Raw genomic sequence first — 14,320 nt, 5'->3', positions numbered from 1 at the left:
CCCTAGTAGAGTGTTTATTTTGTTGTGAGCAGGCTATCTATTCTTAGCTAAATGAGGATGTACACTTGGGAGAAAAACAGCAAGTTTTATGTTTTGGAGAGCATAGTAAGAAATTAGTTGAATGTAATTCAATTTCGGATGGCAACCTGTACAAGTCTGGCACCACTCGACATCCAACTCCTAAATTAAGTTTGAATAAAATTTCATGGACATGTTATATGCGGTATAAATCTTTATTGCTACTTTGGCTTGACAGATAATCAAAAATACAGATGGATCCTCCAGAATCTATAGCAGCATCTTTAAGAAACATATTCTGGTAATGAAGGGAATTATTAATCCTCATAAACCCAATCTTCAGTTCTCCAAAGTGCCTCAGACTTGTACAACGATATGCACAGAGAAACAAAGTACACTAAGTAATAACAGAACAGAATTTCATTACATTTTATGCACAATTTTGCATGCTAAAATATATCTATGTATATATATATATATATATATATATATATATACACACACACATTAAAATATTTTCTATACTTTCAGTCCTGATTTAATCATGTGCAACATGAACACTGCATGAATTAAAGTGACATAAATTATAAGTTCACAATAACATTAAATGCATACGCCACTTGTGTAAGTTTCCTGGATAATAATTACATCAAGGCAGGTTGTACTGAGAGAAGGAAGATGTTTTTGTTGTTGAATGTAGTATTAGATGTCTCCGAACAAAGGAAATCCTTAAAATGTATCTGGTACATTTTGCAATATACAAATAAATACAAACAATGTGAAAAGTGAAATCACCTCAACTTATGCTGCACTCAACCTGCAAAAATAAATGTATGAGAACTGCTATATCCCTTTGATTTTCTTGTAAGAGTCTATGTATTTAAACTGTTGTTCCAAAGGTGGATTTTAACAGAGGCGTTGTTGCAGTGCAACAAAGTGATAAATGGCATTCAATTTAATGTCATATTGAAATCAATTTAGCGGTAAGTTTTAATGCTCAGCAGGATATATTAAAAATGAAGAACTTCACAACTTAATAATGGAAACGTAACTTAATGTAGACGTTTATAATTTTGGAAACTGAAGAGAACTTGAAATCAAAAAGGTTTTTGTACTCCAGGTTTAAAAAAACAGTGGTCGATGATGAATCAAACATTTTAAATTCCCCAACAGCTATTTACACAGTTGAATATGCTTGGCTTTAACTGAGGAGAAACCTTTTGTTTTTTGCATTGTTAGTTATTTACGGTTCTTTGAATCTTCTGCAGTTTATTTTAACACTCAACACAACATTTCCTAATGTTGCACCATGAGAAACAGCAGTTTTGGGCTAATTTGTTTAATGTTAATTTCCCCTCCTGAAGGCAGTATAATTGCATGAGCATCAACAGGTCGTCCAAATGGCATCCTTTTCACGGTAGGTTACTCCATTGGGGGGGGGGGGGGGGCAGGTGGAGAGCTAGATTTAAAGTTAAATACCAAAAATAAGACTGTCCTGTCAATGGAGGACTCCTCATGTGCAAGTTCCACCCAGGTGCAGTGGCTAATGCTCAGAAATTAGGAGTCCTGGCCAATTATTTTCCCTCTCCCTATTCCAGGTGCACAGGTCTCTAGCAGGGCATAGTCAAGCAGTCCAAAGATGTGCAGGTTAGGAGGACTGGCCATTTAAATTGCCCTAGAAGTGCAGGTTAGGCTAGGGCGGGGGAGTGTAAATAGGTAGCTCATTCAAAAGGGTCAGTGCAGTCTCAATGGGCCGAATGGCTTCCTTCTGCACTGTAGGGATTCTATGATTCTAAGCAGCATAAATTAGGGACTGAACTTAGTACTTTACTGATCTTTACCAGCTCAGTAGCAAATGAAGATGATGCAATTACACACTGCATAAATTTGTATATTTATGTGCAAAGTATTTTTGGTCACTCAAGTCAGAGGACTGACATGTTTTCAATTATATTAAAACTTCTGAGTACTTCAGTTTAGCACAATGCATTTATAACAATAACACTGAAAGATAATTCATTTCCTAAACACTCTTGGCTACTCTCTCCATCACCATCTCTATTGGACCTCATGACTCTCCTTTGACAACCAAGATTGAACCAGATATTCAGCTGTCTCTGCTGGTTCCCTTACCTCCTTCAGTCCAGTCAAACCTCCCCCTACCCTACCTCAGAATCCAGGTTTTCCCTCTACTTTTTCTCCCGTATCCCCTAATGCTCTGCCCATACTTATCTTGTTCATGATCCAGTTCCTGCTTCTTGGAGTCCACTCCAGCTAAACTTAAAAGTCTCTCCCTGGCCACACATGATATTGTTAATAATTCCCTCTTTACAGGCACTATTCTTCATCACTCTCACTTTCAAAACCATCTTAATCAAAGCCTTTTCATAAAAACCTTCCTCTCTCCTTGAAAGCCACTGACCCTCTTTTTTTCCATCAAAATTTGTAAATATGTTGTCACCTCATGTTTATCCTCCTCAACCCCCCAGATGTCTCTATCAAACTCTGGCCTTATGTACACATCTTTACCACCGACACTGGCAGCTAATACTTAATCCAGGTTTTTGTCAACGCCTTGGAATGTTTTTCTATGTTAAAAGCAATATGTAAATGATACGCTGTACTGTTAAATCATTAACTCGATTTAATAAAAATGTTCATTATCACCCACTAACATAAATGAACAAAAACAATTTACTGTGCTGTCTGCAATTGCCAAGTCTAAGACGTATTAATGATACTAGTTGGCTTGCTTGATTACAGTCATCAAGGAAAAATAAATAAATTGGCACAGTCTCAGCATCAAACTGCCTGGAAAACAATACTAGGATTCATGGTTGCTGTATTATTGCCAGATAATGTAAATAAAGATCAAAACCAACAGTAGTTTCTAAATTAAATTTCTATTCTTTAATAATTAAAAATTAAAATTTGAACCGTCAGGATAGTCTGCAAGAGCTAAAGTTGCAGATAATGCTTTAATTTGTTTAACTGATTGCCTTTCAAGCTAAAGGAGGGATATATACACACAGTAGTGGGAAGAAATACAAAGAAGAAAATGACCTAAAAAAAAGGAATATTTAAATGATTATGTATATTAAGAGGCAATGCTAAATAAGTGCAGTTTTCAATCAAAACATTTCCTGCAACTTTGCAAGATACTTTGAAATTTATTTATGAAGCATATTTTATTTATTTATTGTTCAAAAAAATGATGCTCCTGAAAGTTATTCTACAAACATCTTATCCCAAGTTACCCTGTAGATTTATATAAAACTGAGGAAAAAACAAGGAGTGAAACCTATTGCCAAACATGTAGATAATCTGTAGCTCTATCAGCCTAAAGTTGATGAGAATCGTGACTGTGGTGACATCCCCATTACCACAAAATCGTACAACAGAAAATCCTTGCACAACAATGTTAGACTAAACATCGCATATTTAATGCCACTGGCAGGATCCAAAGGCACTTTTGAGCCAGATATATTCAACTTTGGCTGCTCGGAGATACTTCGAGATCCTGATTTCCAATTTGAAGTTCCAGTGAGCATAGTATGTGTTTAATGTACATTTTTGATGATTGTATCAGCAACAACTTCCTTATGTGCCACCTGTAACGGACTAGTTAATAAAATTAATCCACAGATTCAAGAATCACATATGTGCAGCAAAATCAGGTGGGTGAATTAGAGGCGCCAATGACAGAATGAAGTAATTAAAAAATGAAGTTAATGTGACAAAAACATTCAGTCACAGCTATTTCACTGACATAAAAACAATTGATATGTTGTTCTGTAGCTGCAAAAAAGTTAATTTACAAAACTTGCGTCAATATTTTTGTTGCTTCAATATTTTTGTTGTTCCAACAAAAATCTGTCAATTACAAGCGCTTTAAGTTACCTCCTTACATGAATGCTTGTTTGAAATACTTTACCTGGAGCCTTCAGTTTTTTGTTTAGATTAACTTCATAATTGGACTCAAATTGTATTGAAATGCACTTGGTGTGAAAAGAAAAGTTCAGAATAAAAGACATTTTTCTCAAAGAGTTAGTTTAATTAAAAAAAACTCACTTGCTAGATCCTTCAGATACTACATTTTTTTCTCTGTACACATTTTCAGCATTCTTGGTGGGATACATTTTAATTAAGAAATAGAAATTGCAGACTTCAGTTTCACTTTGTAAAATATGGAAGTATGCATTGTTGTAAGAGCTTGATGTGATAGCAGTCAATTTTGAGAAGACTAAATCAGTTACATAAAAACCCATTAAACTACTGAGTATTTGCAAGGAATTATTTATATAAGTCATCATTTTTAAAGTCATTATTTTCTGGAATATTGAATTTCCAACCCAAATTGTTTGGATTGATGTCTACAACATGATGGAATTTCCACTCACCAACCTTTGGTCTGTGGCATTTCAAGGTTAGTTATTGATGATGTCAATGTCTATGCTCCACCTCTCTGATATACAGTTCCTCTAATATTTCCTTTGGAATTAGTAGCATTTCTATCCTCCAGATTTCTTTACCCTCAAGGAGCTAGATTAAGTCAGCAAACTTCCATCAGAACATAAAATGTCATTAAAAACTGAGCTTACCAAGTACACCATCCTCTGGTTAAATATTTGAAATACTTTAACTTTACATATCAGTAAAGTATGTTTTGAAGAACGTGTAATCTTATCAGAAATTATCTTGAAAAGTCTTTCTTGCAAAGGGAGAACATACTCCCACCCAATTTGATTGTCTTATTTGGAAAAGTTCAACAACTGCAAGTTTTTTTTAAACCAGAAATATACAGCTCAACAAAAAGAAGCAATTTTCAATTAACATCTTTTAACAGTTAAGACCAAGGAAAGTGCTGTATTTACAATAAAAAGCTTTTGAATTGGCTACATTCTCTCAGAGAAGATTAGTAAATTGGTGTGACTAAGTCACAATTAATTTCACCACTCCTAGGAGTTATTTGTTTTTCCTTTAGCAGATGTACAGAAAATTTGATCAAGCAAAATGGTGCAATTTTCATCACAGTAAAAAATAGGGCTGGACGAAGGCTATTTCTCAACTTTTGTTCCTTCTCTGCAAAATAAAACTTACACAATTTTCAACCAATTTTTACATGCACAATACTCTGGAGGCAAAAGTCTCCAAATCAATATCCAAGCAAAACAGGGCTAAATTCCTGATTAGCAAGAAGAACCTGATCAAAATTTTGCCTGTCCTGGAGATGGGAGAAACAATGAGAACATTCAGGTAAAGTAATTATGAAGGAACAAAGGTTAAAATAATTGCCTTTGGAGCCAACATTGTTGAATAAAGCCTCAAAAGCTTCTTTCAACCCAGGAGTTCTTTGAAGGTCAAAAGTATACATTATGAAATCATTAGTCCTTTACTGAATTCCAGTGCCACTGTACCATTCAACTTTAGAGTACGATAAAGGAATATATACTTATTTTAAAACTTTGAATGACAAAATTAATCTGTGCTGCCTTCCTGCTGTTTGTGCAGGAGAACATTCGCATGTAAGACACACTATTTAATACTGTACCGTATTAATCAATAATCAATATATAATTATGTGGACATATTCAGTGTCATTTATATGAATATGGCACACTATGTACAAATTAGTCTTCTCTGATATAATAGGATTTTGGTGCATAAAAAATTAGAAATTTCATTAAGCTTTTTATTTACAGTGATTTTGGGATATGCTGTTTCATTATACGCTATTAAAATTAATCTAGTTTGTTTTATAACCCAGTGCTAAAAGTTTTGTTTCTACCTGAATACTATAATGGGACATTTCTTGAAAATAAGCTTCTGATATTTTGATGTCATCAGTATCTATGGCACTGTGAAATACTTTAGGCTGCAGTTTCTCAAATGTGATCAGATCTATTCTTTAAGATTCAACAAAAAAATGAAACTTACATCACCGCACAGGTGAAAGTATTTGTACGTGTAAAGAATGATCGCATTACCTGTCATTTTTGTCCATATACGGACGAGTAAACTATAGCTAAAAAAAAATTACAACTAAACGGTCCAGATGGAGTTGTGGGTTTTTTCCCCCCAGCAAAATTCAATTCTGTGCAGTTCCTTAAAATCATGTCTACCTAACCCATTAAATAAAATATTTAACCTATGTATATATATTTTTAAAATTAAATTAGTCCATACCCATAGTACCCAGAAAATTCACCACATTCTAGACAGCCGATCCTGTACAGGTCAACGGGACATGCTAGATACATCATTCAATGCGAGCAGTCCTTGAACATTATATCTAGATAAGAAAAATCTCAGTGCTCGCAACCAATAATGTAGAAGAACAAAAGCTTAATTCATTATCAAGAAAGATTTGGCATTAACTTGTTCGTTTAGAAGATCTTGAATTAACATCTATGCCCCTATCTGCAAAGTCACATCATTGCCAGCCTATGTTCAATTCCAAATTGCAAATATTTTATACTGCAAGGTCATTTGTAAGTTTTTTAAAGTCAAATACAACTACATTCATGTGAATTGGCCCAATTGCCCCATATCTGCTCTAGATAGGCTCATGGACTCATGGAATTAGACACATGTGCAATTTTAAATAATAAAAGATCGATAAAAAAAGTCAGAACTAAACAAACAATTTCAAGCTTTTCTCCCCCTTTCGATTTATTTGTCTCATTATTTTTCTTCTGCATTTGCTTGCAGTCTTCCAATATCTTGTTTAAATGATTACTCCTCACGCAAGAGTTTGTGTGATTCAAGGGCATTCTGTAAGGAATTATTGTAAGCAAACCATATTCAGTTGCCACATGACAGCAAGGATGGTTTTGACAGTGATCAGAAGTGAAAAGTCCAGGACAATTTTTCTTTCTCAGCTTAGGACACAGAGCTCTATTGTAGCATACTCCATTACCAGCCTAACCAAGATCCTGTTTTCCCCAACATAGATCTCTGATCAAATCTGGAACCTTAATAGTTTTGTTCACAGTCATTTATTTTCTTCCCAGTTCATTACAATTCCATTAGAGCTTCTTTTAACATTGTGTCTTGAGGTTGTTACCTTGATTTGGGGAGGGAGAGAAGAGAGGAGAAAAAGAGATGCAACATTGAATCTATAATCTCTGCGTGCTGGGGTCAGTTAACTCAGTTGGTTGGACCCCAACAGCACAAGTTCAATTCCCATACCGCCTTCTCAACCTTGTCCCTCGCCTGGAGTGTGATGACCCTCAGGTTAAATCACCACCCGTCAGTTCTCAAAAAAGGGGGAGAGCAACCTTTGGTCCTCTGGGACTGTGGCAATGAAAAAAAATAATGTAACTGCTGGGTGAAATCATTCAAGAGTTCTTCAGTCTCCATTCTAATATATACAGAGTTCCAAGTCCAACACGTGCATCCCCAAAAAAAATTCAATACAATAACTTCCATTATTGCAAAGCATCCCAAAACACTTTATAAGAATGTTAACAAAATGTGACATCAAACTATTTGGAGATATTAGGATAGGTGTCGAAAAGCTTGTTCAAAGTAGAAATGTCTTCAAGCAGGATAGTGTAGAGCAATGGGTACAGTAAAGAAACAAAAGGTCATGTCCAGATGAGGCATGAATAATAATACAGCAGACGCAGAGAGGTTATGGAATGTATTCTAGAGGTTAAGATACTTGGCAGCTGGAGGCACAGTTGCCACCAGTGGTGCAAAATTGGCGATGCACAAGAAGCCAGAATGGAAAGGAGCAGAGATAAGGGTAAATGTCTTAGTGCTCAAAGAAGTTACAGAGATAAGGGTGAGGCCATGGATGAATTGAAAATGAGGATAAGAGTTTTAAAACTGAGGTCTTAACAGACTGGAAGTCAATGTAGGTCAATGAGCACAAGAATTTCCATTGACCAGAACCTCAACTGACTAGTCATGTAATTACTGCGGCTACAAGAGCAGGTCAGAGGCTAGAAATCTTGTGACGAGTAACTTACCTCCCGACTCTCCAAAGCCTGCCTACCATCTACAAGGCACAAATCAGGAGTGTGATGGAATACTCACCACTTGCCTGAATGTATGCAGCTCCAACAACACAAGGCTCGACACCATCCATGACAAAGCAACCCGCTTGGTTGGCACCATATCCACAAACATTCACTCTCTCCACCACCGATGCAGAACAGCATCGACAAGATGCACTTCAGGAACTCACTGTGGCTTCTTAGACAGCACATTCCAAACCACAACTGGACAAGGGCAACATAGGAACACGACCACATGGAGGTTCCCTTCCAAGACACATACCAACCAGACTTGGAAATTCCTTCACTGTCGCTGGAACAAATTCCTGGGACTCTCTCTCTCTAACAGCACTGCGGGTGTACCTATACCACATGCAGCGGCTCTAGAGGACAGTACAGCACCACCCTCTCAAGAGTGTATTGGACTTGTAAGTCTAGATGTGACAAAACAGTATGGATGAAAGTTTCAGCAGCCAATGTGTTGAGGTGGTGGGGTGACAGGTGATGTTATGAAAGTGTCTCCTTTATATTGGAGACACCAAATGCAGACTGGGTGACAACTTGGTGGAACACCTTTCAGACAACAAGCATGACCCGGAGTGTCCTTTCATTTGTCATTTTAATTCTCCATCTTGCTCCCACTCTGACCTTTCTGGCCATGGCCTACAACGCAAACTCAAGGAAGTGCACCTGATCTTTCGTCTCAGCACTCTACAGCCTTCTGGGCTCAATATCAAATTAATCAGCTGCAAATCATACCCTCTGCCTCCATCTTCTATGTGCTTTTCCTGTTTTCTTGCTAGATTATTTATTTCTTTATCCTTCATTCAGATGGCGGCTGTTTAACCATTCACATATCGACAAATCATTGTTTGTTTACGATACGCATTACCACTATTTTTTTAGCTTTTGCCTTGTGAAATCATTTGTTCGTTAATCTCATCTGCCCTCCACCCTATCACTGACCTTTCCTTTTGTTCTTCCCATTCCTTCTCCCTTTCTATTGGTTTAGAAACCTCTTACATTTCTATATTCCTTCTGTTCTGTTAAAACAGAGTTGAAATGTTAACTTTCTCTCCACAGATGTTGCCTGACCCAAGAAGTTCCAGCATTTTGCTTTTATTTCAGATTTCTAGCAACTGCAGTATTTTGCTTTTGTGTTACAGAGGTGGAAGTAGGCGACCTAGGTGAAAGAAAGGATCAGAAGCTCAGCTGAAGATCAAATGGGAAGCGAAGGTTGTGAGCAGTCTACTTCAGCCAAAGACATTGGCCAGGAAGAGGGACAGAGCCAGTGGCTGGGGAACCAAAGACATCGGCTTTGGTTTTCTCAATACTTGATGGTAACCCAACCCAGATGGCAGACAAGCAGTGGAATAAGTCAGTGGTAGTACAGAGATAGAGAGAGCCGATGATGAGGTGAGCTGAGTATCGAAAGTGTACATGTAGAGTCTAAAATGTATTTGGATGATGTTGAAGGGGGCAGTTTGTGGATGCACAATAGGAGAGGGCAATGATAGATCGCTGGGGGACTCCAGAGGTAAGGGTGAGAGAGCGGGAAGAGAAGCCATTGCAGGTGATCATAGAATCATAGATTTTACAGTGCAGAAGGAGGCCATTCGGCCCATCGAGTCTGCATCGGACCTTACAAAGAGCACCCTACTCAAGTCCGTGTCTCTACCCTATCCCTGTAACCCAGTGACCTCCACTTAACCTTTTTGGACACTAAGGGCAATTTGGCAAGGCTAATCCATCTAACCCGCACATCTTTGGACTATTGGAGGAAACCGGAGCACCCGGAGGAAACCCACGCAGACACGGGAAGAATGTGCAGACTCCGCACAGACAATGACCCAAGCCGGGAATCAAACCTGTGACACTGGAGCTGTGAAGCAACTGTGCTAACCACTATGCTACCATGCTGCCCTCGGTAGCATATGCTTTGGATAATACTGATACAGATAATAATGATGCTTTGGATAATACTCAATAGAGGCTATGGAACAAGACGAGGGCAGTCCCACCCAGCAGCACAATGGAGATGCTTGGAATAGAATGGTGCAATCAAACCATGTCAAAGGTAGCAAACAGGTCAAATAGATTGAGGAAGGATAATGTGGAGCACAGTCACCAAGGCTACATTTGTGATTTTAATCAGGGCTGTTTACTTGCTGCGGCAAGAGTGAAAAACGCACTGTGACTCTAAGTGCATAGATGGAGTTTTGGGAAAGATGTGGCACAGATTTGGGAGTCGCCATCATATTCAAGGAGTTTGGAGAGAAAAGGGAAGTTGGAAATGGGATAATAGTTTGCAAGGACAGAGGGGTTAAGGTGAGTTTCTCAACGGAGGAGTTGATAGTGTTAGATTTGAAGGGAAGGTGGGTGGTCAGCAATTTGTTGGGAATAGCATCAGAGGAGGAGCAGGAGGTTCTCATGGTGAATGAGCTTGGAGAGGGCATATGGGGAAATAGGAAAGTAAAGAAAGATTTAAGTCAGGGCTAGGAAAGGAGGGAAACAGGACGGGAAGACTAGCATGGTGCATTAGGAGGGAAGCAGCATAGGCAGGTGAATGAATGGTTTAAATTTTAATGACAAAGAAATCCAGGAACTCCATGCACTCGTTTTTGGAAAGGATCGAGGAGACATGGTGAGGGGTTTAATAAGATGGTTGATAGTGCAGAAAATGAGCCGTGGGTAATCGGTGTATTCCAGGATGATCCTGGAATAGAGTAGTGCAGGCCATCAGCTCTTTGTGGTCCAGTTAGATCTGGCGATGAACAGCTAGACTAGTGACTCTCCATAAATGTTCAAGTATACATACCTTCAACTTAATGGAGCACAGACGGGCACAGATGTGGGTGGCATCAGGTGGAATGACCAGGGTGAGAATGCACAATGATTTCAATGGGGACAATGACATCAAAGGTTGAAGTGAAGGTGTGAACGAGTAACTTCATGTTGTAATAAATGGAGGATCAATGGTCAGACAGTTACTTCAAGAATTTAGAACTACAAATAAAACCAAGCAGCAGCCAGAACAATAGCAAGCATGCCATTCAGTTAGCCTGGTTTCCTGCTATGATTATATTGCAATTATTAGCAATGATGTAGGAGCTGCAAAACTGCCCACCCCATCATATTTCTGGCAAGGTAAGATGTTGGCTAGCCACCCAAAAGATGACCGAGTGGTACTCTGGCCAAACCTTTGTACATGAATAATATTGCATCAGTGCAGTAAGGCTGACAGTACTTAGCTAACCACACGAAAATCCAACTCTGAATCAAGGTTGGAGCTGACAATGATATTAAAAATTTTTTTTTTTAAGCCGTTGAAATTTTCTGGGTTTTTAAAAGTGAGCATATTGACAAATTTTCTTCCAGCTGAGAGATTTCTACCTTTAACCAACCTGATTTTGAAAATTAAGCACTCACAAATCTGTGAATTTTGGCCAACACTATCATTCAATTCCTAGTAAAGCCTCCTGCAACTTTTTCAATCTGACCTGATGATCCTTCTTTATTCTAATCTTGTTGAGTCTGGCCCATCTCTTTTCTCTACAGATTAGCTCATCAGACATTGTAATGTCTGAGCACCATAGGCTACAAATTTCAGATTGATTTTGTTAGCAAGTTGCTTCTCACCATTTAGAGTGACCTCTGCAGGTTCCCTGCACCAGCCCCAGTCATGTTAGCTGTAGCCTAAAGCAACTCTATCTTCCCAACTCACTCATGGCTCTCTGTCATTTCATTAACTGGAACCTAAATGCAGGAGACCCTGAAGACTCTAAAAACCTGCCAGATTACAACTCAACTAAATTAAATTAAAACTAGAATTTGGGTTCTATTAGTCATTTAGTAAGGTTATCACATTGTGCCAGTTTAATTGTTTTGAAATCATTTCATGCAGGCAAAACCTACAAGAGAGCATTTCTTTTTTTGCAAGTATCAATGTTCATTGTTTTTTTCCTTCCACAAACTAATGAAATATATTTCAAGTCATTAAAGGTAAAATAGACAAAGCACATGTGTCTAATCCTCTGAGCAGTCCTACAGATTTCCTGACATATAACCACAGAAAATAATTTTTTATAAACATGCAGATTAAGTATGAACTCTCATCTTCAACTACAATTTAGGGTGTACTTAACCAGGAAATTTGTGAACACAAGTAAAAGCCAGATGGACTCATTGCAACATAAAGATATAGACACCTGCAACAGTTTTCATAAAGCACAACACTGTCTGAAGGCAACCTTCACTGGAATCTTCTTTCCATTTGCATCAAGTTTGCAGTTTTTCAATTTAAAGCTGCAGTATTACTGTGCTTTAACATAAAATCTAATTTTATAAACCTCTAAGGCCATCTTCCTTAAACAAGGATGCCTGAAAAGGTTGCATTGCTCAAATCGGGCGCAAGCCTTATTGGACACCCAACTATTTGGAGTGCTTAGCAGCAATTATAAATAGAGCAGACAGAACCATGCAATCGTGACTGACATTACAACCAAATGTCTCAAAAAGACTTTAGGACATTTTGTGGTCACATTGTTTTTTGAATTACTGCTTTAAAAATCAAGAGATTTTAGGTTGCTTAATTTTTAGCTCAAAAGAAAATTTGGTCAGTGCAAAAAAACTTGAAACCACTGAACTTGTATTCATCTACTTAGAAATGCTGCTATTACTTTTAAACTGTCAAAATGTATTTAGATGCGGTCCATGTACTTGAAAAAGCTTTGTAAACATTTTACACAGGCGTTAGTATGTAAAATTGGATGCCATAGAGCTTTTGCCATTTTTAAATACAATTTGTTCATGTCACAAGATAACAGAGCTTTAATTTAATAATGAAAACATAAAACCATCACGTGATAACTTAAAAATCTTATGAGTTCAATTCCAATACCACAGTCAATTTTGGTTTGACATATGCTGAAGCATCTTGAAATATATTTTGATTTATGTACAATTTAAATAATATTCTTTAGAGTTGGCATGATTATCTTCTGTACAAGAGATATCTAACATAGTATTATCCTAACCCTCATTTTGACAATGTCTGAATAGCAGGGATTCCATCACCAGGAGACTGTGCTACAGAGCTGTATCATAGACCTCCTGTTGGATAAGTCTATTGTCTCTCTCGGATTGAGCTTCTGAAACAGGATCCTGATGCTGTTTCATTTGCTCTTTCACTTCCTCTTCCAGGTCTGGTGGCACAATTAATTGGTCCTCTGGGTCTGGCTGTGCAGGTGCTGCAAAATATCCACATTTTTTCTTTGGTGCCTCTGTAGCCACTTCAATAATATTGTGGCTTTTTTCAAGAGGGACCACAGATCCATTTGAAAATTTCTTACCCTGTAAGTTTGATGCAGACGAGGACTTCTTCAGATCAGTTCCTTCCTTGTTAATTGTTGACAATGACCCACTGTTCATACCATTTTGTCTCTGTACTTTTAAATAGGTTCCTGTACTGTCATCCTCAGACATGCTAACAAACAATCCCTCATCACAAACTTGTGAAACAGCGGAGCTCCCTGGAACTTTGAACTGGAAACAATGAATGTCTACCTCTACTTCCAGTTTGCTGCCATTAGAGATTACTCCTTCTACTGGTTGGTCATCATCACTATCAAGGCCATTATCTGAGTGGTTGCTGGAGAATGTTGCACTGGAAAGTTGCCGCTGGAAAACACTAGTGGAAGAGCTTGGATGGAGGCTGCAGCGGCGTTCGGAGCGAGGGACTGTACCAGCCTCTAGGCTTGTGGCTGGCTGCTCATCTGATGCTGTAGATCCCACTTCACTGCTCACTTCAGAAGCAGACATCTCACTGTTAAATTCAGATGCTATACCACTACTAGATGATGGGGTGGCAGAATAGTGAGCACTATCTTTTACTATCATGCTAACAGGGGCAAATACACCTGGACTAGGTAAGGGAACACCATTTACCTCACATGTACAGTTGTCTTCCCCAATATTTAAATACACTACAACAACCCCAACATTGTCATGGCAACCATAGCTCTGGGTAAGCGTGCACAGTTTCTTAGCAGCAGCCAAAGGATCAGGAATATTCCGAACAGCTTCAATTGCCTCAGCATAGGACAAATTTTCCCAGAGTGTCTTGTTGCCCAAGATAAGGAATTCGTCCTGAGCAGTAAGTGATATAGTGTGAACATGGGGTCTTGGAAGGACCCATGGGAAGAGGTAAGTGCAGCCCAACAGACGTGTACAACAGGTAACACCATTTACTTTATTATCCTAAGGAAAATAAACAAATATACCCATGTTACTGAATTTTT

The 14,320-nt window shown here is 38.2% G+C and overlaps 1 protein-coding gene across 2 annotated transcripts in view; it reads right to left on the bottom strand.

The window, feature by feature from the left end:
• Positions 1-214: 214 nt before the first annotated feature.
• The window catches only part of phlpp2 (PH domain and leucine rich repeat protein phosphatase 2), a 162,235-nt gene continuing 148,129 nt past the window's right edge, over positions 215-14,320 (bottom strand). For both annotated transcript variants that reach the window (XM_072518092.1, XM_072518093.1), the window contains one exon: positions 215-14,279. In XM_072518092.1, coding sequence (XP_072374193.1) covers positions 13,110-14,279 — 1,170 coding nt within the window. In that variant the 3' untranslated portion in view covers positions 215-13,109. The remainder of the gene's footprint in view (positions 14,280-14,320) is intronic.

The sequence above is a fragment of the Scyliorhinus torazame genome, chromosome 10, assembly GCF_047496885.1.
Source record: "Scyliorhinus torazame isolate Kashiwa2021f chromosome 10, sScyTor2.1, whole genome shotgun sequence".
In the NCBI taxonomy this organism is placed as follows: domain Eukaryota; kingdom Metazoa; phylum Chordata; class Chondrichthyes; order Carcharhiniformes; family Scyliorhinidae; genus Scyliorhinus; species Scyliorhinus torazame.
This window is presented reverse-complemented; position numbering and strand designations above follow the sequence as displayed.